We start from the raw sequence: 23,834 nt of genomic DNA, 5'->3' as shown, positions 1-23,834 counted from the left end.
CATTTGCCTTCTGATCCTAGTTGACCTCTCTGCTGCTTTTGACACCGTCAATCACTGTAATCTCATCCACCGCCTCTCTCACCTCAACGGCGCTGCCCTTGACTGGTTCAGATCGTACCTCTCACACCACCTGCACTTCATACCCACAAACGGCTTCTCCTCTAGCCCCCGCACTGTCTTGTGCGGCGTTCTTCAGGTCTTTGTCCTTGGCCCTCTCCTCTTCAATATCTATATACTCCCTCTTGGTGACATCATCCGCAGACATGAGGTCAACTTCCACATGTATGCGGATGACACCCAAATCTACCTCTTTGCTTCCACCCTTGACTCCAGGACCGCTGCTGTCCTGACAGAATGTCTGTCAGACATCAAGTCCTGGATGAGAGGTAACTTTCTTCAGTTAAACATCAACAAGACCGAGGCTCTCCTGATTAACTCCTGTCAGCGCCTCCTCACCTCAGGCACTGACAGCATCACCATCCATGGTTGCACACCCCACCATGCTAAGTCCAGAACCTTGGAATCTTGTTTGACCCTCAACTATTCTTTCTACTCCACATCTGTGCCATGACCCGCTCTGGCTTCCCCCACCTCCGCACAGCTCCACTACTATCACACCGCAGCCTGACGAAACCCTCATGCATGGTTTCATTACATTGAAGCTTGACTATGCAAACTCATTGCTTGTCAGCCTCCCCAACTCCTCCCTCACAGGCTGCAGATCATCCAGAACTCTGTAGCCCGTGTCCTCTCCTGCAATAGGCTCCACGACCTTGTCATCCCCATCCTTGCCCAAATCCACTGGCTTCCCATCACACAGAGGATACAGTTCAAGATCCTGTTCCACACCTTCAACGCCTTCAACAATCTTGCTCCCCCCTACCTCTGCGACCTCCTAACCCCCTACCACCCTGTTCGCTCCCTCCGCTCAGCGGGCTCCAGCCTCCTTCACGTCCCCCGTCTTGCTCACCCCACTATTGGGGGGTGGGCCTGCCACCATTCTGCCCCCACCCTCTGGAACTCCATCCTGTAGTCCCTTCGCCTCACCCCCTCACTGGCCACCTTCAAGACCCACCTTAAGACCCTCCTCTTCAACCTGCTTTCGATCTCCCTGCATCCCCCACTGCTCTCCACCCTCCCAAACTCCGACCCTAGCTTGGGTCCGTAATTCTGTCTGTCCAGCGCCTTGGGACATCCTCCCAACGTGAAATGCGCTTTACAAATGTAATCTTATTGATTTTGTTGTATATCGAATGCAAGGATTATTATTATTGAATATCAAAAGTTTAGAAAAGATCTGTTTGCCATTTAGCTTAAGAAATCCAAAAGACACAGCATTCCTTAAAACAACTATGTTTCATTTCTAGTATTTAACAACAAATCACTCTTTGAAAGACAGAAACCAAAAACTTATAATAAACCATGAATGTGTGTCCATAACTAACCAGGTGATAAGTTTCCTTTTAGATAGCATTCTGGACAAACACATTTTGTATATTTGAAACATACTGCACATGAATTAGTGTGTTCATCAATCATATTATATAGTTTGGGGTATCTGGAATATACTTGTATAGTATTTGCAAGGGGTACATTACATTAGAATACATTAGAATACACAGCATAGAAACTGGCCTTTCGGCCCAACTGGTCTATGCCGGTGTTAATGCTGCACATTAGCCTCCTCCTGCCCTTCCTCAACTAAGCCTTCAAGCATAACCTTCTATTCCTTACTCACTCATGTACCTATCTAGCTTTCCCATAAATACATCTATGCTATTTGCCTCAACAACTCCCTGTGGTAACATGTTCCACATTCCCACTACTCTCTGTGTGAAGAATTTCTTCTAACTTCCCTATTTGATCTATTTGTGACTATTTTATATTGATGGCACCTGGTCTTGGTCTTCCCAACAAGTGGAAACATCTTCCCTATGTCTACCCTATCAAAACCTTTCATCATTTTAAAGCCATCTATCAGGTCTCCCCTTAATCTCCTCTTTTCAAGAGAAGAGTCCAAGCATGTTCAGCCTTTCCTGATAGGTATAACCTCTCAGTTCTGGGATCATCCTTGTGAATCTCCTTTGCACCCTCTCCAGTGCCTCCTCATCCCTTTTATAATGTGGGGACCAGAACTGCACACAGTATTCTAAGTGTGGTCTAACCGAGGCTCTATAGAAGTTTACCATAACTTCCCTGCTTTTCATTTCTATCCCTCTAGAAATGAACCACAATACCTGGTTTGCCTTTTTTATAGCTTTATTAACCTGTGTTGCTACTTTTAGTGAATTGTATATGTGTACCCCAAGATCCCTTTGCTCCACTACCCCATTTAGGTTTTTATTTTCCAGGATATATGTGACCATGTATGGACACAATGACATTTAATTATCTAAACTGAACAACCAAGTTTTTAAAAAAATATGTTTTCCCCTCATCTACCTATTCCATTGGATAGTCTATTACAATTGAATAAGATTCTATAAGAATGTTAAATGTACAAAACCCTTACTGATCCCAATGAATAAACTTCCAATTGTGTAGGATTTTGCTTTCTTTCCCATTTTTATGTTGACACTGATATGATCAAAATTTCAAGGCAATGAAAACTAAACGTGTGACTCGAGAATCGGTGGACACAAGAGAAGTTAAGTTTGAAATAAACAGCGGATCAACTGTAATGTTTCCTCCCCCTTCCCCCCAAACGTATCACACAGACTGTAGAATAACCCGCTTTATATTTTGGTCAGCTGGTTGACACCTAGAAAACCATCATCTTGCTTAAAGGTATCCAAACCAGACTGACTTTTCCATATGTAAAGTAGTCCACTGAGAATCAATATCGAGGGGCTGCAATGACCTTTGGAAACCTATCTCAACTTGAGTCCCTGGCTTCTGAAAAGGAGAGGGAAATATTGTGGGAAAAATGTGTCTGAATCAACTACAGCTGCTTTCTGATAAGTTGCCAGTTCAATAATTTTGCGGAATTGTATCTCAGCTCAATTCCAACCTGATTCCACACTGCCCTCCATTTCATGTTGGCAAATGGTTTCTCCTCCCGCCTCCACCCGGTCACCTGCAGGGTAGCCCAGGGCTCTATCCTTGGCCCTCTTCTTTTCCTTATCTATATGCTCCCTCTGGGCAATGTCATCCGCAGACATGGGGTAAACTTCTACATGTATGTGGATGACACACAAATCTACTTTGCCTCCTTTATTACCAACTCCAGGTCCGCTGATGATCTATCAGCTTGTCTGGCAGACATCAGAGCCTGGATGAGTGCAAACTTCCTGCAGCTGAATGTGACAAGACAGAAGCCAAACTCCTTGGCTACCGTCAATGTCTTCACTCCTACGGTTGTGAACCGCTTAACTTCCCTGGGCTTTCCCTCACGCTCACTGAACCAGTGCGCAATCTAGGTGTCCGGTTCGACTCCCAACTCTCTCTCCTTCCCCACATCCGGTCCCTGACCAGCACCGCCTTTTTCCATCTCCGCCACATTGCCCACCTCCAACCGTACCTTACCGCAAATATAGCCAAAATCCTCGTGCATGCGTTTGTTACCTCATGCCTGGATTACTCAAAAGCACTCCTTGCCAGTCTCCCCAGTTCCATTATTCAAAAGATCCAGCTCATTCAGAACTCTGCTGCCCGCATATGTATCCAGACCAAACTCCGTACCCACCTCTCACCAGTCCTCACCTTCCTCTTTGATCTCATGGCCACTTCCCCCCTCGCTCAGAGTCAGGCTCCGCCAGGGTTAAGCAGCTCTGAGACCCTACCTCTGTGAAGGGCACTATATAAGTGCTTGTTGTGAATTGCGTTAGGTAAATGCTCACCCACTGAATGAACCAATGGCACTCCCTGACTGTTTTCAAATATGAAATTGTGTCATTTTTATGGACTTATTGGCTTGGAATCTCAATTTTAATGTCCATGTCAGTTATGGATGAAATTTTACTTCTGAATGTAACTTCATAAAATTTGTTGTGAATCCTTAAAACTTATCTATAAAAGAAAATTGCCATACACCAGTATGATTATATCTACTCAGGACTGGCTTCATCTGTTTCACTTTCCAAAGCTACAGTGACTTGCCCAGGCCAGCTGTCAGCAAGATCAAGCTGTTTTCAGCTGAAAGGCAAGCACAGTGGTGGAGAACTATCCTCTGCTAATGTACCGACACAGATCACATCAAGTCTAGATTACATCTAAAAGGTGCTGCTTTACAAAACCATGTATCAGGTTGATGTAATTGAATTCTATGAAAGTACGATCTTCAGCTATTCTCATCTACCTCTCCTGAATGACTGGTTCCAGAGGTCTGAAAGTTTTCAGGAATTCTACATATTAATCTTTCCCTTAAAATAGTACCAATTTGGGTTTTAAAATAAATTTGTTTCAGGATAAAATATCAGATTGTGAAAGCTTCTCAGGCAGAATGTCAATAATCTGGTACAGTCCTGTAGCTCAGTGGTTAGAGCACTCGCTTTGCAAGTGAGAGACCTGGGTTCAATTCCAGGCAGAGGGCGAAACCTTGGGCAAGTTTCTTTACTCCACATGCCTAATAATAATCCCTCCAAAAAAACACAATAATAAATTGATCATTTTCAATCCATGACTGTTTGTGGGACACTTCTGTGCGCAATTGGCTGTCGTGTTTTGCCCACATATATACAGTCAATTCACTTTACAATCTATTCTGTGAAGCGCTTTGAGACGTCTAGAAAACGTGAAAAGCGCTATATCAAATGGAAGGATTATTATTATTATTACATCAAATGCTGCATCCAAATTCATAACTCAAACCTCATCTTTGTCAAGATAAAATTGTTCAGACAAAAGGGACTCAGAAGACAGGAAATTTAACAACCCTATAACATGGAAGCGAATAGGTGGCTGCAAATAGGTGGCTGAAAGTATGCATTGAGCAACATGCTTCTTGTTGGCACAATATACACGTGACACAACATCCATGTCAGCCTGGCTCAGACAGTTATGGGTTTGAGCCCCATACCAGGTCTTTGAACTTACTGTCTTGGCTGATGCTCCAATCTAGTGCTGGGGGTGTGCTGCAATATTGGAAGTGTGTCCCTTGGATGATAGGTTTAACAGAGATCCCATCTACCTGTTCAAATTAAAGATCACATGCCACTATTCGAAAAGATAGGGGAGTTTGTCCCGGTGTAAGGGCCAGCAATTCCCCCAAATAAAATTGGTCACTCACTTCATGGTTTTTATGGGACATTGATGTGTGCAATTTGGTTGCCACATTTGCCTTCAAAAACACAGTCACAGCACATTACAGTAAAATCCTATAAAGCACTTGGAGACATCTTTACGACATATTAAGGTGCTATAATAATTTGGTCACTCAATACATGAATGTTTATGGGAGACTAGTGTGCCCAATTGGCTGCCACGTTTCGCCCACAAAATATGGTAAGGCTCTATATCAAATGCAAGGATTATTATTTATTATTATAACAGAGCAAGGATTATTATCATATATCAGGATGATGTGTTGTCACCAGAACTCACATCATCTTTCATTCCGGATTTATTGCAGCAGGTAAATCCAGATCAGTATTTTGTGAATGGCTCCAGTTGACAGTTTGATCAATATCAAAGTGTCCCACAAGCAATTGATCCTCTGCCTAATTGTCCACTTATGGAAGCTGACGGAAATTTTCCCACTGCCCACATGAATAATATTTCATGAGAGAAAATAAACAAAATGGTCAGCAGTATATATATCACAAGCAGAAGGCATATCACAATCAATAATTGTACAGCAGGTATTGATTACCTCTGAATATTACAGGAAACGGAACCTGCAGACACTGTAATGTGACTTATTTAGGTCAACATCACTATTTAAGGGGAAACAAATTGTGAATGATCAACATTCTCCCTCACAAAGGCCCTCTTGTGCAAGAGGGTCCAAATGACCATGCGTAGAGTAGTGCCACTACACTCACATAGGGTGTACAAGCATTGCTATAATGGGGAAGAGAGTAGTGCCAAACTTTATGTACAAAATGAATGCAAGTGAGATACCTGGGTTCGATTCCTAGCAGTAAATGGGAATCCAGTTGTTAGTCGATTGGCGGATTGCTTTTCCAGGGTAAAGAATTCCTTCAAAAAAATACATTGGTTACCCAATCCACGACTGTTTAATAATAATAATAATAATCCTTGCATTTGATATAGCGCTTTTCATGACGGGAGGACGTCCCAAAGCGCTTCACAGAACACACTGTAAAGTGAATTGACTGTATATTTGTGGGCGAACGCGGCAGCCAATTGGCACAGCAATGTCCCACAAACAGTCGTAGATTGAAAATGACCAATTTATCATTGTTTTTGGTTGTTATTGTTATTATTATTCTTTATGCTACACTGCTGTACATATTTGGCTGCTGCGTTTCACCCACAAAATATGCAGTCAATTCACTTTACAGTATATTCTGTGAATTGCTTTGAGACTTCTCGAAGACGTGATATGTGCTATATCAAATGCAAGGATTATTTTATTTATCATCATTAAAATGACAATGTAAAATCCTACAAAAGTAAGTTTTAAAAATGGATTGGTTATCATCAAAGAACAAAGGAAGAAAAAGTCCTCATATCACTAAGTGAAAATGAAATGCAGGAGACACCATGTTATCACACAACAACAATGCATTTACATTTAATAGAGACATAAAGACATTTTTTTTACCAAAGATTGTTGGAAGTGTTTCTATCCTGAGAAGCGAGGGATACTGTTTGCACATTATTACATAGTTCAGGCCGTTAAGTCAAATCGTATGCTTTGGGCAGACATATCTGTCTTATTAAAAAAAGTATGCACAATTCAAATATGACTTTCCATTGAATTTTTAATGTCCTCCTGTTCAAAGATACAAATAGATGTTCTGCTGTGGCTCGTGCATTTACCAGTCTAACAAGGGTTCCTGGTATATTCTTTAACACTACTAAAAGATCACATGGAGAAAAACATAACAGTGTCACAATGATCATCGACGATAAACTATCGCTGGTGTTACTTATTGACTGGTTGACAATTGCCACCTGCCTTTAACAATTTGTGATTAAACACTTCCCAAGTTCAACACAATGGTTTTTAACAAAGCCACTTTTCAAAATAGTTCATCTGTCATCTTGAATTCTCGATTCACGATAGCAGGCAATGAATACTGGTTGAGTTAAGCAGGTGCCCAATTTTTCACTGCACGTAAACACCATTCCTTGTGTTTGAAAACAAGAAACGGAAATCTGAAATCTCGGGCCACAACCATTATGCCGAGATTGGGGTCGGTCTTCAGCACAATGGAGAAAGCTACAGATTCTTGAGCTCCACTTGTTTCCAATCCGCTCAGCTGGCACCAACCTGCTTCATGCCCCCCACCCTACCCACCCCACCAGTAGCGGGCAGGCTTTCAGCCCATCCACCCCTATTCTTAGGAACTCCATTCTGGAGTCTCCCTCCGATTTCCTTCCTCCCTTACCTCATTCAAGGTCTATCTCAAGACCTATCTCTTTGAGCGTGCTTTTGATCATCTTGTGTCTTCACTCTGGCCTTCCCCTCCAGCTCGGGTGCCAAGACATGAGCGCCTTATGATATTCTCCCAACCTGAAAGACGCTATATAAATTTGCTTTTATATTGTCATCATGGATAAAGGCATTTGTTTATGAGAATTCAAATTCTTGCACCAGCTGGTCTTACTGATTTTGGGACAACCCTTCATTCATCATGAATTTACAGACTTGGTGGAAGAGTCACATTTGTCTCAGCCGATGAATACACTTATCTTGCTGTTGTCAGCTAAATGTGAAAGAAAACCCAACCAATTCAGGATTCAGATGTTCTTATCTGCCCTGCTCAGCATATTCAGTTTGAGTCTGTATCAGCCCGTTCATGTCAGTTGACAGGAAGTTTAGTAGTGGAGATACATGCTCACTGGAGGCTGAGCTGATGGCTTAAAATTCATGTAATTTTAAGATCCAGAGAAAATCAGAACAGAGTGAGAAAGAGAGAGAGGGAGTTCTGTCATTCTGGGCTGGACTGAAATCCCAGAAATGAAAGACACTGTTCTAACTCACTGAGATATCCAGACCATTATTTCCCATTGCATAAGCACTTAGAGCAATGGGTTTTGATTGTTGCTTTCAAATGGAGTTCTTTTCCTAAAATGTTTGAATTTTTTAAATCTCCCTCTCCCATCCCCCAGAAGGTTTTGACTCTTTTTTGACACAGTTCCTAAAGCACTGGTAAACATCCAGTGCTGTTTGCCTCAAGGGCCATTCTTTATGTGGGAGCTTTGATACTACATGTTTCCGGTAAGGCAAGCCAGCTTGAGCATGAACCTGTCCAAACCCAACATCTACGTGACCCCACCTTGCTGCAGGGAACTCTGGACAACCATCAAAAGGAGGGAAACCTGGCTGATTTTCTCCTCTTTAAAGCTATGGTGCTGAGGCCAATGGTATTGCCCTAACCGCTGCCTTGGCTGTGATCAGAATTAATGGCTGATTAATTCCATGCAGAATTAATTGCTATCAACATCTCAATTATTGCAACATGCAAATACCAGGACGGTAGAAGGCAAACTCAATGGACCTAGGTCTTTTTTCGTCTAGCAATTCTTATGTTCCTATCAGCGAACTCATCATAGGGCGAGATTCAATCTTTTAACCATTCGGTCTGTGTGGAGAGCTGAACATTTAACATTAAGTGCTATAACAGAGTTACAGAAAAGTACCGAACTATAAAAAGTTCTTTTCATTCACAATAACCTTGAAATAAACATAATAACTGGATTCCATGTTTCAAAGAATTAAAAGTGAGACCAGCATAGTGCTTCTTTCTGCACCACCTCATATACACTGTCACAGCTTATCTTTTTGAGATAAGATATCAGGTGAAAAAATATCAGAAGCATAACCTGTGTTCAAAAGTCAGCAAATAAAGTTTTCTCTTTGCAGCATCACTCAAATTGCAGCAGATGCTCTGAGACCAGCATATAGGTGATGGTGGACCTAAAGCAGCTCTGTACTCTGTACATGGAGTCCTGTAGCTCAGTGATTAGAGCACTTGCTTTGCAAGCGAGAGACCTGGGTTCGATTCCCGGCAGGTTGAAACCTTGGGCAAGTTTCCTTGCTCCACACGCCTGATAATAATCCCTCAAAAAAAATAATAAATTGGTCATTTCAATCCACGACTGTTTGTGGGACACTGCTGTGCGCAATTGGCTGCCGCGTTCCGCCCACAAATATACAGTCAATTCACTTTACAGTCTATTCTGTGAAGCGCTTTGAGATGTCAAGAAGATGTGAAAAGCGCTAAATCAAATGCAAGAATTATTATTATTATTATAAGTACTGGGCTGTAGATTAAAAGATTTCCAGTTCTTGAATTCATGGCAATTACCTAATCTACACCTCAACCGATCTGTTGCAAGTCACTTCTGGGACAACTGTGCATTACGAATTGAGTTTACTTTCACAAGAATTTACAGATGGCACAGTGTAAGTTATGGTTTCAAATAAGACTCTGGAGAGTATCCTGTTGTATTACAAAGTAACTGCAAAAACATTAACGGGCTAAATATCACAAAAGGAATTAACATTTAAGCTATCTATACCCCCACCATGGGGTAGGTCTATAAAAAAACAACTCTGGAACACTTTAGATGGAACACTTCCACTCTTCAAAACAGAATATTCTGTACAAAATCTTGAACTCGTTCATTAGTTCCATCCCCTTCTCTCTGGTGTATCTCCAAAAATAAGGTTCTCTAACCCAACTTGCAGGCTGTTGTAGTGTCCTCAGTTAAGACTGAGGTGCACAAATCTGTCGTCATTTGCTACATACCATGAAACAGTCCATGGTGATTGTAAAATTCAATGTCAGCCTTTCTCAGTTGCTAGCGCTCTTGCTTCCATGTCAAGCCCCACGTCAGGACTTTGAACTCATGTTGTCTCAGCTAATACTCCAATGTAGTCTTGTGGGTGGCATCCTCTGGATGAAATGTTAACACGAGGTCTGCTTGTTCACGTGAATGTTAAAGATCAAAAAGAGAAGAGAGTTCCTCCCCTTGTCTTGGTCAACAATCCCCAAATAAAATTGAATATTCATTTCTTGGCTATTCATGGGACATTGCTGTGCACAAATTAGCTACAGTGTTCACCTACAAAAAATACACAGTGACTACACTTTACAGTGAATTCTGTGAATCGCTTTGAGACGACGTGAAAGGCGATATGTGAAATGCAAGGGTTATTATTATTTTTATTGAGATCTTAGGTTTAGTTCTGGGGTCATTCTCCGCCTGTGTGTCCATGTGTGTTGATGCGTACAACGTTGTAGGAAGGAGTTCAGGAAAGACAACAACAATTCTTGAGTCAGCTAAATGAACAACTTTAACATCAATACTACTGAACAAATCTCAATGGTTCCCTTTAAATAGTACTGCCTTTGTTTTATCTATAGCTGAGATCACTGCACATCATCTGTTGTATTAAGAAATATAAACAACCAACCAAAAAAAGCTAGTTCAGACTTAGCCCAAATCTGTGCAGAATTCATCTTTCTCAGCGGGGATGAAACACGATAGAAACCAAATAGTTCGGAGAGAATGGGGGAAGGTGGGTGGGGGGGGCGAGGTCATCTTCACATTAATTCTTCAATGTTAAAAAGAAGGCAAGTGAAGGCAAGAGATGAAATGAAGTATTTCCAACCAAACTATTTCTTTTGCTTTTTTCCCTACAAAGTGTCGGTAATACCTTTATGATTCTGTTTTTTTGACTGTTCTCTGATACTCTTCCAACTCGTTTTTCCTGCTCATAGCTTTCTGCAGTTCCTGCTTAATAAACTGAATCTGTTTCTCCAGTTCTGATAGCTCGTGAATGACTGAATTCCGGGCTTTAGTAAGTGGTTCAGATTTCCCGTTGGAATTGATGGCTACAGGGAGCTCCTTCGCCATTTGGGGTAGGTGTTCATCCTTGCAGTGCTTGAAATCAATTTCAGATTGCTGTTCCTCTTGGAAAATGCATTTTCGTTTGCTCCAGTTTACTTGACTGGCAGTATTCCACACAACCTGCTGGTTATTTCCTACATTGCATCTGATAACAAAAGAAGATGGAGTTACATAATTTTGTTTAAACTGGACACTGTCATTCTTTTCTGGATGGTTATGCTCCTATAGAAAAGAGTGTGCTATTCACATTAATGTATTTCTTCCTTTACTTGAAATAGTAATTGTACAAGCAGAGGTATAATACATTATAAATTACATTTCTATAGCATCTTTCATGTCAGGAGCCCTCTGTAGCGGTTTTGGTAGTCTAGTTCCTGAGCCAGGTGGGTCCTAGTATTCCAGGGTACTGCTGATGACAGCACAGCCAATTTAATGACAGTACCTGGATGGGCAGACCAATCACTGGGGATAGGGAGTCATCCTACTCAGCTCTAAATAACACTCCATAGCCCAAAGCCCTAACTGGTAGGTCTAGTTGGACAAGCCACAGGAAATGTCTGAAAGTGCTTGGCAAGAGCTGAGGAAAGTGAAGAGAAGGATAACTGAAAGAATGACCAAAGATGTATGTTTTCAGATGTATTCTGAAAGAGGAGAGATGAGGAGGCAAATCGGAGGCACCTGGGAATGAGAGATGAACACTTGGCTTCCGCTCAACAGATATGTAGAAGGCATAGATTGTGCACCTGTGCATGTGTGTAGTATGGGATGGGGGGAGGGTCTGATGCATGGATTGTTTCATGAACTTAGCCCACTAAATATACAGTCAATTCACTTTACAGTATATTCTACAAAGCGCATTGAGACATCTCGAATGATAAGGCGTTATATCAAATGCAAGGATTATTATGATTTGGTTCAATGGAACCAAAGATCTCTCCTTGTTCTAGACTTTTTTTTATAGTCTTACAACATGTGTGCACCACACCACCACCCCCCCTCCCAACGCCCCACCCCCACACATTCACACGAGCAGTGTATGATGTTATAGATTTGCAGGACATGTCTTAAAAGTGTCTCAAATGTGTTCTTGTTCTGTTTCTTTTGTGCATTCAAATAAAGCAGAACTCCATTGGGTAGCCTGTTATAACATAGTAGTTGGGGGTAGGGGGAAAAGGGCAATCCAGAAAATCCCAACCAGCTTTATAACAGGGCTCGATTGCTGGTCAGTGCTTCCCCACAAGGCTGGTGCATCCAGACAAAACACCAGCTGACACATGGGAGGCCAAGGTCGCCAACTTCTGGGACATAAGGTTACTGCCAATGTCACTTCTTATGGTACAGTGAGGATGACGGGGATATTGTTGAGATACTTTGTTAGCTTACTGTGGAGTTACTGGCAGATAAAATTGGGCAGAAAGGTTGAATTATTTATTTAGCTACTAAAAAGGTTTGCAACATTTATATGGCAATCAAGCTTCCTTACCTCTTTTCCAGTCTATTTACTTTCTGCTGAAATTTTTCATCAGCGATAGATGCATTTAAAGCCCGGTGAAATCTCTGGAAACGAATACACAAACAGTTTTAGTCATATCTAGTGAATAAAACTTTAGATTTCATTAAACATTTATGAAGCTCTGTCCTTACTTGTTCAACTCAAAATACATAACGTGAATTCATTTTCTAAATGAGATTTCATTGTCAACACATTTTTGTGGCACAACAATATCAATTTACCAGATTTACCAATTTAACAGATTTTTTTCAAGTAATCACCTACAAAATACACAAACACTTAATTTTGCAGTAAAATTCTGTGAGGCGCATTGAAACGCCTTCCTGATGTGAAACACTCTCTATCAAATTCAAGGATTAGATTTTTTTTAATGTTAGCTCATTGTACTTGTGCAACTCCATCTACTCCATTGATTAAGGTTGAGACTCGTTTTTTTTACTTCTATAGAGGGCACATCTCTTTGATTCCAGTTTAATCTCAAGGACACGCCGCTTTCCTCCTGACCCCGACGTCATTTATAAGATGTCTATGAGACATGTTAACTGATCTGAAATAATGTGAATTGGCAAAGAGCTGAGAGGACATCCCCATCAGAACCTTCAAACTCAGAACTTTCTGTGCTTCTTTGCTGAACCAGTTGAGTGGCCTGTGACTGTGCTCAATCACTGTAAAAGGAATATCAGGAAATGCAGACAACTTGTAAATTCCATGTTGCAGTCAACTCCAATCATCTTTTCAGCTCACAATGTGACAGAGGCCCAAGAATCTGCTGGGCTGACAATTCCTATCGCACTGCATGTGTACATTATGAATTCAAAATGTGGATCTAACGAAATCTGATTTTGAAAGGGTTGTGAATACACATGGCAATTTTCAGAACAGTTTGGTTATGCAAATTAAGTAAGTGGAATATTCCTCCCCATAGCTACTTTGTGTAAGTGTTTTTATCTGACACATGCAGAAACCTGCAGAATCACAGTACTGTATAGACTTGCTCAAGAATATCCAAACCAGATGGAGCTCTGCATGAACATTTGAATAACATTAATCCGATATTGAATCCTTATTCTGATGTGCGCAAGTTTCATGCAGTTTCCATTGCTTTTCACTGTACTTAAAATGCAGATGTCACAATCTTCACCAGGAACGTTAACTAGAATGGATTATTGCCAGAGATGTGCTGAGTATACCACTCTTGTGCCTGTCTGCAATAAATCTCCAATTTATACGCGCAAGCAATGTTTTGCATTGTGAAGTTTTCTGGTGACAGGTTATTATCAAGGCAATCTGGTTAATGGAGCAAATTCACACTTTTGCAAAAGGTCAGCATTGAGCAACCCTGCATTGTGTGCCCTATCACTAGTCACAGAGCTGGGTCAAATTAGCTCTCCTGTCTGCATACAAAACATTTGTTTAATTTTGAATTAATCTAATTTTGTGAAATGCTTGGAGAAGTTTTTTTACATGACCCAGAATATAAACAATCTGTTGCCAACCTCTACAAAATACACAATCAGTACTATTTACAGTACGTCCTGTGAAGTGCTTTGAGACGACCCCCTGACAGGAAAGACACTATATCAAATACAAGGATGATTACTATTGTTGTTAGTAAGCACAACTTTACCTACACTGTCCAAAACAATCTACGTTAATCCCAAGGTCAGGAAATACCCTTTACTGTATCAGTGTGACTTTTCCATTTCCTACAACAGCAGTTCTTACAACTTTTCTGAAAAGGTTAAATTGTTAAATTGTGAATGCAGAGTATGCACATATTTGCATGCAGCACATGGGGTTGTTCAACAGTAATGGAGCTGTCTGTACAAAAGTGTCTGGTAAATATCTTGAAACACTCTTATTTATAAAAAAAAACTTGCAATTTTACAGCGTCTTATCACTTTGAATTGCTTCAAAACATGTTCCAGGTAGTCAAATGTTTACTTGAGAATTAAAAAAAAACATGCAGTGATGTATTTCCAATCACTAAATGAAATAAAACAAGGAAATTGGAAAATCCAGCAGCTGATAAAGGTGATGTTGGAAGCTTCTTTGCCACATTTTACTAATCTCATGGAATTGATACACAAAAGAATGGATAAGGGATTCATTTTCTGTGTCCTCCCCATTTCATGTTGTGATAGGAATATTTCTGAGTTAGTTTGACTAGCTTCTATAGGATTCTGATTGCTCTTCGTATTATATCTTACAGTCTTTTTCTGTGAGCGTACATTGATCGTAACATTGTTAAGGATGATAAAGGTCATTTTTAATTGTTTAAAGTTAAAATCTAAATATATCCATTAATAAATGTACAGAGTTATTTTACATTGCAGTGCTTGAATGTTGATGTATTCAAGTTATTTTATGTCCTCATATGCACTCATACCTGACTTGTATGGAGCCAATACGTCAGTTTAGGTTTTCTTTTGATTCTCGGAAGCACCAGTCTATAGATGATGTGCTCACCAACTGTTGCGAGGAGAGAACCAATGATTCCAACACAGAGCATCACAAAGAGTCCTGAGAAGTGCATGATACCCATTTGTAAAGTCTGTGAATATAGAGAGAATTAAAAATATGATTGAAACTTGGTTCTCAGAATGGAAGGGGGACAATGTAATTGTGTTATAAGATAAGTCATTAGCTTAGCTGAGTGCTGAGCTAATCTTCATTGAAATGCCTCATGTGAATACCAATAGGTTTTGGGAGCTATTAATGAGTATGCCAGTTCATAACCCACACTTTGTCTTGAGATACAAGAATTGTACAGCGCTTCGAAGCGCAAGTCTGTATGAAGGGCACTATATAAATGCAAGTTGTTGCTGTCGTATCAGTCAGTAATCTCAGTATCCATGTACCACCATCTCAGTGTTAACTACAAGACTACAGACCTGTTTCTGCCATAATTAGAAGGTTAGCTGTAATGTTGCAAGTAAAATGTTCATAATAAATATAGATTGTTTGAATGGATGAAGTGCCTATTTGTCTTATAAGTGCTTATTTTAGATTTTGTCTGCCTTGTTCAGTGCTTTCAAGAGGTGGCAGCAGAGGCTCTCATCACTGACGACCTGGTTATTTCTAATCTCAGACTCTCACAAGCACAAATAGGCCAAACCCATCAGGGATTCTTGTCTTAAAGCTGTGGAATTGCTGTGGAATTGGCATTATAACAAAACAACTTGCATTTATATTGCACCCTTCACATGGGGCTGTGTCTCAGACGACATGAGGCTGCTGGTGGGGCTTTTATTCCAACAATCATCTCATCCTGGAGCATGCTTAAAAGGAGCTTTCAACCTTATCATTTCTGACAGACATTGATGAAAGATATGAGCCATTGTGGCTGTTTTGTTTTTACAGACATTGAAAAACAGTGGAGCCTTTTTCCAGCACTACTATGCTTATCAAAATAATCATCATCAGAACTGAAAGGGAATGGCAGCAAATGTGAAAAGGTTATGTGATGTTTTTCCAAATCTAATTCCTCGGGTTGACAACAGATCATTATCATCATTATTTACAATTAGTTTTTATTTAACACTGTATTTTAAGTTACTCCAGATTCTCTTGGGTTCCATGGATAAGCAATCATTTTCATTAAGGAGCAGAATAACTTCTGAGGCTTTTTGTGCACAAATATTTCCTTTACTTTTACTACCCTAGATTCATAGAATCAAAGAATTACAGCACAGAAAGAGGCCATTCGGTCCACCGTGCCAGTGCTGGTTCTTTGGAAGAGCTATCCAATCAGTCCCACTCCCCCGCTCTTTCCCAATAGCCTTGTATGTTTTTCCTTTTTAATTTCCTATCCAATTCCCTTTTGAAAGTTGTTATTGAATCTGTTTCCCTCACTCTTTCAGGCAGTGCATTCCAGACGTTAACAAATCCCTGTGTAAAAAAATTCTCCTCATCTGTCCTTTGGTTCTTTTTCCAAATATATTGAACTTATGTGCTCTGGTTACCAACCCACCTGCCATTGGAAACAGTTTCTCCCTATCTACTCTATCAAACCCCCTCATAATCTTGAATACCTCTGTCAAATCTCCCCTTAACCTTCTCTGCTCTAAGGAGAACAATCCCAGCTTCTCTAGTCTCTTCACTAAAGTCCCTCATCCCTGGAACCATTCTGGTAAATCTCCTCTGCACCCTCTCCAAGGTCTTGATATCCTTCCTAAAGTGTGTTACTCAGAATTGGACAAATATTCCAGCTGATGCCTAACCAGTGACTTATAAAGGTTTAGCAGAACTTGCTTGCTTTTGCACTCTATATATAAAGCCAAGGATCCCATATGGTTTTTAACAGCTATATCAACTTCTTCTGCCGCCTTCAAAGTCCTGTGTATGTGAAACCTGTGTTCTCCTGTAAAAGGAAGATGATTTAAGCCTTATTGCATGGCTTTGTCCCACTTCCCTTCTATGCTTCGATTCATCTTCCACTTTGGACAGCTGCCAGGAGACCAAAGTGTGCAGGGGAATGCTCAAATTAATCTCAAGGTTCATTAGTATGCAGTTTTCTATTCTAAACATAGGATTTTCATATGGGAATCAATCGACAATCGCGATCTGTCCTGAAATAGTTTGTCTCATTTTAGTGAGGAAAGCATGGTGAATGGTGAAGCCAGATTGAGTTCCGGAGAGGCTCCTCGGAGATTAGTGCAGTTTTACTTGCCCCATAAAAGTAAAAGTTGGAACTTGTATTTTATATTTTTTTTCTTAAATATATTAAATGCATTTAGTAACTTTACTTTTTTCAGTTTCAAAACATTCAAAACAATACTTGTTGCTATCCTGTGCCTGACTGGAAAGTATTTGAACAATATGATCATCAATTTGCTAAAAACTGGCTTCAATGCCAGATTTAAAACCTCTAATCATTGAAACTTGAATTGGTCAGATCATTTAAATCATTGGGTAAAATGTATTACACTTTTGTAGTATGGTGGTGGGCATGAAGCTTTGTTAGTTATCCCAAGAGAGTTATTTCAGTTAACGTGCACTATAATTTAAAGGAATTTGCTACAAAGTAGTATAAAGTAACTGGATTAGCATCAGTAAAGATATAGTCAATATCGCAAAGTGTTTCAGCTGTGTGTGTCAATTCAGCTTCTTCAAACTGTTGGGCACAGAAGTTACATTGAAATTGGGATCACCACTGGGTGTATCGCTCTTGCAGTGTAATTCCAAGTTGCCTCTAAAGTCTGACACAGACGACAAGAGAGTACTGTTGAAAACTTGTAAAAACTGAGCAATTTCAAGTTCATGCCCTTGCAATTGCTCGTATTAGAATTTGCCAGCTGAGCCTGTAATGAGATATGCTAGCTGAAAAGCTCACAGCAACAGAACTTTTTCACTCCGGATACTAGTTTTGAAGCAGCGTGGAGGAGAATGTAGCTCATCTGAGCTGAAGTTGCTTAAATGGAGGCAAGAGAGGGTGGATGACAGGAAAACGTTTAAATACTCTATAATTCTTTAGGCTTAATAACACATTGATTTAGTGACAAAACAATATCCTAAGCAAGCTTACCAGGCATAGTTTCAAAGGTCCAAAGGAAAGCGTAGGACAATGTACTAGATCAGTGTTCTTTCACTTGTGATTAGGTTGTTCAAGAATTAAGCAAACTGAACATTAAAGGGTTATAAATGGAATGTGTTGTGCTGTGGTGCTGTAGGATGTCAGCCTGATGTGAAAGGTGCTATATAAAAATATTTTTTGTTTGTTTGTGCTCCGCAACTCTGTGTGGCGGACTTTAAACCACACCAAAGGCTATTTTCCAATGCTACCAGTCGACTCTTTACTAACCATGCGATGGGTAGAGATATTCAATAGAAAACAGTCTCTTTTTCTTCACTGGCTGTAAACTAAGTATTTAACAAGATTCACATGATTGTGATGGCCTAAAGGGGCAGCAACACTGAGTAACAAAATAAACTTACTTAAATGACTGAACTACTTTCATCTTATTTATGGTTTGTAGAATACTTTGTACTTATTTCAAGTTTGTGTTTTTAGTTAACATTCTCAAAATGCACCAAAATACCAGAGAAAATATTTAAAATATGCTCACAGAAGGAATTTTGTTTGAAATTGGTGTGTTTACAATTGAATGATTAAAGACTATGCATTAAACTTTAACCACAGTCCCCTAATCCAAATTAGGGGAAACGTTCCAAGTCAGATAAAAAATATGGCTGTGTATTACGCAAATATTATGCATTTCTTTCAATTTAATAGCTTCAAAGAGCATCACCACAAACCACAAATAGCAAAGCTCCCTCATTAAGTAGGTCAACTACTGTCTTTTTAATACTTACCTTAGTTCACAAAGTTTATTTGGATAAAGAAGAACTTTTGGCCCATCTAATCTCATCTTTTCAGTATATCCAACCTCCCATCACAGCACAAAGCTGCTTTTTAAATGAGTCCAATGTCTTTGCCTCAACCACCCTTCCTGACAACCTGTTCCAGTTGTTAATTATCCTCTATGTAATGAAAAACGTCCAGTGTCTGTCCTAAAATTGCTCTTTGTAATTTTAAACTTATGTCCTCTTGTTCTGCTGTCTTGGTACATCCTTAAAGAGTTCTCACCTCTGTCACTGCAAAACTTCTTTTGCCGCACGGAACAACTTTATACCATTTGTCGTGAAGCACATCCATAAAACCATCGGACTTGTACTGGCTAATCAATTCAGAAACATTTGAAGTCAATGGAGCATTCTGTGGAAGGCCAATACCATATCCTACAACGTGTAACATGGGAAAAGAAAACAGTGAAATTAGAAACAACAGTTTCTCATTAAATAACCCGCTGAGGGTCGTCTGTATTAAAAAACAAATAACGCTTACATGATAATTATAGTAATAATAAGCCTTGAATTTGATATGGTGCCCTACTGTTGAAATTTCTCAAAGCATTTCGCAGGATACTGATGTAAAGTATATTGACAGTGCATTTGTAGGTGAACATAACAACAACAGACAATAGTTTACATTTATATAGGATTGTTTGCGTCAGCATAACATCTCAAAGTGCTTCACATAAGTAACTGTGAGCTCAAGCTGGAGGTGGCAGGCTGCAGAGGATTGATGGGGGAGGAGGGGGAGTTGACAGAAAGCACTGTCTAAATGGCAGATATTAAGACAAGGCTTGAAAGGTGGGAGTGAGGTAGTAGGATCCCAGGATTTTCCGTGGGGCATGTCATCGGAAGAAACTCCCTTCTCTTTACGGAAAATCCCACGGGATCTTTAATGTTCACCCGAACAGGCAAAAGAGATCTTGTCTCATTGAAGGACAGCAACTCTGACAAGGCAGTACACCTGTAGTTCTACACTGCACTATCAAAGCCACAATGAGTTCAAAGTACCAATGTGAGGTTTGGACCTACAACCTTCTGACTCAGAGTCAACAGTGCAATCAAATGAGCCAGGCTGACACACTGCCATTTATGTGGCGTGAACATCTTGTTCATCATCCAGGAAAGTATTGATATCCTAGACTTATTACAAGGCAGCAATTGGATAAAGGTACTCAGAGGAGATTGTAAAACTGTGAGAACAAACCTTAGCCTGTAGAGTTATATGAACCCAGAGGTGGAAATTACAGGCTTCAAATCACTTGAGAGTATTGTCTTTCATTTCAACATCTACTGTAGACTTTTATTCCATTCAGAACCTTATCTTCTTGTCTTTGTTGTACAGGCTGTCATGCTGGACACCGACAATCAGTATGCTCCAGGTAGCTGACATGTAATGATGTCAACCCTGAAGGATTGACAACAGAAAGGCAAACACTGCAAGTGTCTTGACTGATAAATAGCAGTGTATTACCAGGTAATGTCACTATCTATACACATCATTGGTCGATTGCCCAAAACAGTTACCAAGTCAACAGGAAAAGAAAAATAAAGGTATGTAATAAAGAGTGGTGCCAAGAAGTATACAGCTCAAGCATCCAGTAGGTTACGTCCCAATGGCACAAGTTGAATGTTTTTTGCATATGCTCTGTTCATCAAATTTAGAGAGCACGAGAAGCAACCTGGATTCATCAACTGTCACTGTGTCACTAAAGTTGTTTCAAATACTTTTTTGAAAGACATCAACATACTTAGACCTCACCCATTCTTACTGACAAGCAAATCAGATTGTAATGTTGCTGCAATTCATCAATCTTGCTCAGTTGGTCTCAGTTGCAATTCATCAACCTTGCTCTCACCTCTGAGTCAGAAGGTTGTGGGTTCAAGGCCCATGTTGGGATTTTGAGCTAATAATCTGGGTTGATACTCTAACTGGGAAACACTGCATTGTTTGGGATTCTGTGCTTCAGATGTTAAGATGAGGTCCAAGCTGCCTGTTCATATGGACGTTAAAGAACCCATGGCATTATTTGAAAAGAGAAGGTAGTTTTTATCAGTGACTGAGCCAACAATCCTCCAGATAAAAATTGGCCATTCACTTCATGGCTGTTTGTGGGACATTGTTGAGTGCAATTAGCTGCCGTTTTGCCTACAAATACAGTGACTTCACTTTACATTAAATCTGGTAGAGCGCTTTGAGAAATGTCTTTGGTGTGATAAGTTTGGTGAATCAAATACAATAATGATTATTATTAATAATAACCTATCAACAAATAGAAACACATTTCTTGAAATGCTGCTGATCATAATTTAATAGTTAATGCAATAAAGTCAGACTTTCATCATGTGTGACCAGGGCTCCCTCTGCCTCCTCATGCTCCTCAACCTCTCCGCGGCCTTTGACACCGTGGACTATTCAATCCTCCTCCACCTCCTCTCCTCCCACTTCAACCTTCAAGGTGCTGTCCTTGACTGGTTCAAGTCCTACCTTTCACACTGCCTCCACTTTGTCGCAGCAAACGGTTTCTCCTCCAGCCCCCGAACTGTCTTGTGCAGTGTTCCTCAGGGCTCTGTCTTCGGTTCCCTCCTCTTCACCCACTATATGCTTCCCCTTGGTGACGGCATTCGCAGACATGGGGTGAATTTCCACATGTATGCGGATGACACCCAACTCTACCTCTCTGCCTCCACCCTGAACTCCAGGACTACTGAGGTCTTGACCGACTGCCTGTCCGACATCAAGTCCTGGATGAGGGACAACTTTCTCCAGCTCAACGTCAGCAAGACCGAGGCCCTCCTGATTAGCTCGTACCAGCGCCTCCACACCTCAGGCGCTGGCAGCATCAGCCTCCATGGCTGCACATTCAACCTCACTAAGCCAGTCAGCAACCTGGGTATCTTGTTTGACCCTGAACTGTCCTTTCTCCCCCACATTCGCGCCATGACCGGCTCTGCCTACCACCACCTCCGTGAAATTGCCAGACTCTGCCACTGCCTCATCCCTCAGGCTGCCCAAACCCTCACCCACGCATTTGACACCTCAAGGCTCGATTATGGGAACTCCCTCCTCATTAGCCTTCCCAACTCTTCCCTTCACAAGCTGCAGATCATCCAAAATTCTGCAGCTCATGTACTCTCGCGCCCCAGGCTCCGTGACCCCATCACTCCCACTCTCTCCCAACTCCACTGGCTCCCCATCCCCCAGAGGATCGAGTTCAAGATCCTCGTCCTCACCTTTAAGGCCATCCATGGCCTTGCCCCCTCTTACCTCTCTGACCTGCTGACTCCCTACCAACTTGCCCACTCCCTCCGTTCATCAGGCTCCGGCCTGCTCCATGTCTCCCCCCGACCCACCCTACCATCGGTGGCCGGGCTTTCAGCCTCTCTGCCCCCACACTCTGGAACTCCATCCCATGGTCCCTTTACCTCGCTTCCTCCCTTGCCTCCTTCAAGGCTGGTCTGAAACCCTTCCCTTTGACCGTACCTTTGGTCTGCCTCCCACTTCTCTGCCTTCCTTCACCCCTACACCACCCCTCCCCCATGCTCGGACCCTGACATCTGACTCTTCAGTGCTTTGGGACGTCCTCCCGATGTGAGAGGCGCTCTATAAATATAATTTTGTTGTTGTTGAATGGATCGGGTAATTTCAAAACTCTGGACACAATTTAATCTACAGCAATGTTAACATTTGTTGATATTACCTTGTTTTTGACATAAAACTGCAATGCATATATTGTTAACACTTTCACTTTATTCATTTTGTACTCTGTGTTGACCTCATTACAATTTTTCTCTGAAATCTATCAATACATAATTACATAAAAGATTAGTGCTGCTTTGACTTGAACACCTGGTTTAGCTTTAAGCAAGTCTCTGTGTTTTAAAATTGACAACTAAATCATCTGACATGTCTCAGCATCCAGCTGAGCAAGCAGTTCATTTAACGCAACAAATTTACAAATTATACCCAGTGAAATGATACAAAACGTGAGCATTTAAATTTCTGAACTATACAAAATTAATGAAGCACACGTGTACACCTAACCTCCAAAATGTGGCATTATTGATTGTTACCTATGATGGAATTAAACATTGCAAACTGAAATGCTATTATGATTGGTACTGTTGTTTAGTCAGCTTTGCATTAGTATATTCCTAAGTGTATAATTCTGCAATCAAATTAAGAACTTCTCAGAGGAAATTAAAAAAGGGAATAATAACTGGCAGTGAGTAGCATTTACTAATTTGCAAAACAAAATCTACAGGGCTGGTAACATCACCTATATTGTACTATTGAGATTCAATTCCGGCAGTCTCCAGATTGGAATATGGCAGGAGACACAAAGGAATGAAAATGATGAAGGCTGCAGGGATTTCAAACCAAAATATTCCATTGGATTCCATCAATGAATTGAAGCGTCCATGCATCAAATAAATGAATTAAAGTGGTTATAGCATAAAGAATGATATCAGATCTCAGGGTGGTCAGCAGGTGCAGATGCTCGGGAAAGCTAAGGGAATGAAACCAATATGAAGAACACAAAGAACATGAGCCAAGAGTATTTGTGACTGGGGTTAAGCAGATATTCTGCTAACAGTTGGATCCGTAGAAATAAAATAAACCGATTTAAGGAACCAAGACTATCCTTAATAACAGTGTTGAAACATTTGATCTCATGTTACTTGAAAAGCAAGCCTAATGTTACACTATTAAATTGTTTCTTAAAATATTCTGGTTCTCCAGCCTTTCTGGCAGAAGATAATTAATTTGCGGCACTTTAAAAAAACTTTTGCTTTATCTTTCAGAAAAAAATAATGCATACCTTCAATAGCAAAAGGCTTGCCAACTGTTAGTAACTTGCACTCGGCATCAATCGAGACCTCATAATCCAACAGTGCTTTGTCCATTATAAAAGCATCAAGTGTTTCTGGATCGTGCCTAGATTGAGAAGTCAGAAGATTCGAATCAGAAATTCAG

General features: G+C 40.6%; 1 protein-coding gene across 1 annotated transcript in view; it reads right to left on the bottom strand.

Annotated features, from left to right (window-relative positions):
• Positions 1 to 10,262: 10,262 nt before the first annotated feature.
• LOC103177718 (glutamate receptor, ionotropic, N-methyl-D-aspartate 3A) overlaps positions 10,263 to 23,834 on the bottom strand; it is a 57,902-nt gene continuing 44,330 nt past the window's right edge. Inside the window, 5 exon segments of the mRNA XM_042345749.1 lie at positions 10,263 to 11,134; positions 12,473 to 12,546; positions 14,892 to 15,056; positions 19,092 to 19,243; positions 23,680 to 23,795. Of these exon segments, the coding sequence (XP_042201683.1) occupies positions 10,798 to 11,134; positions 12,473 to 12,546; positions 14,892 to 15,056; positions 19,092 to 19,243; positions 23,680 to 23,795 (844 nt within the window). The 3' untranslated portion in view covers positions 10,263 to 10,797.

Source organism: Callorhinchus milii, unplaced genomic scaffold (genome assembly GCF_018977255.1).
Source record: "Callorhinchus milii isolate IMCB2004 unplaced genomic scaffold, IMCB_Cmil_1.0 Scaffold1, whole genome shotgun sequence".
Classification (NCBI taxonomy): Eukaryota; Metazoa; Chordata; class Chondrichthyes; order Chimaeriformes; family Callorhinchidae; genus Callorhinchus; species Callorhinchus milii.
This window is presented reverse-complemented; position numbering and strand designations above follow the sequence as displayed.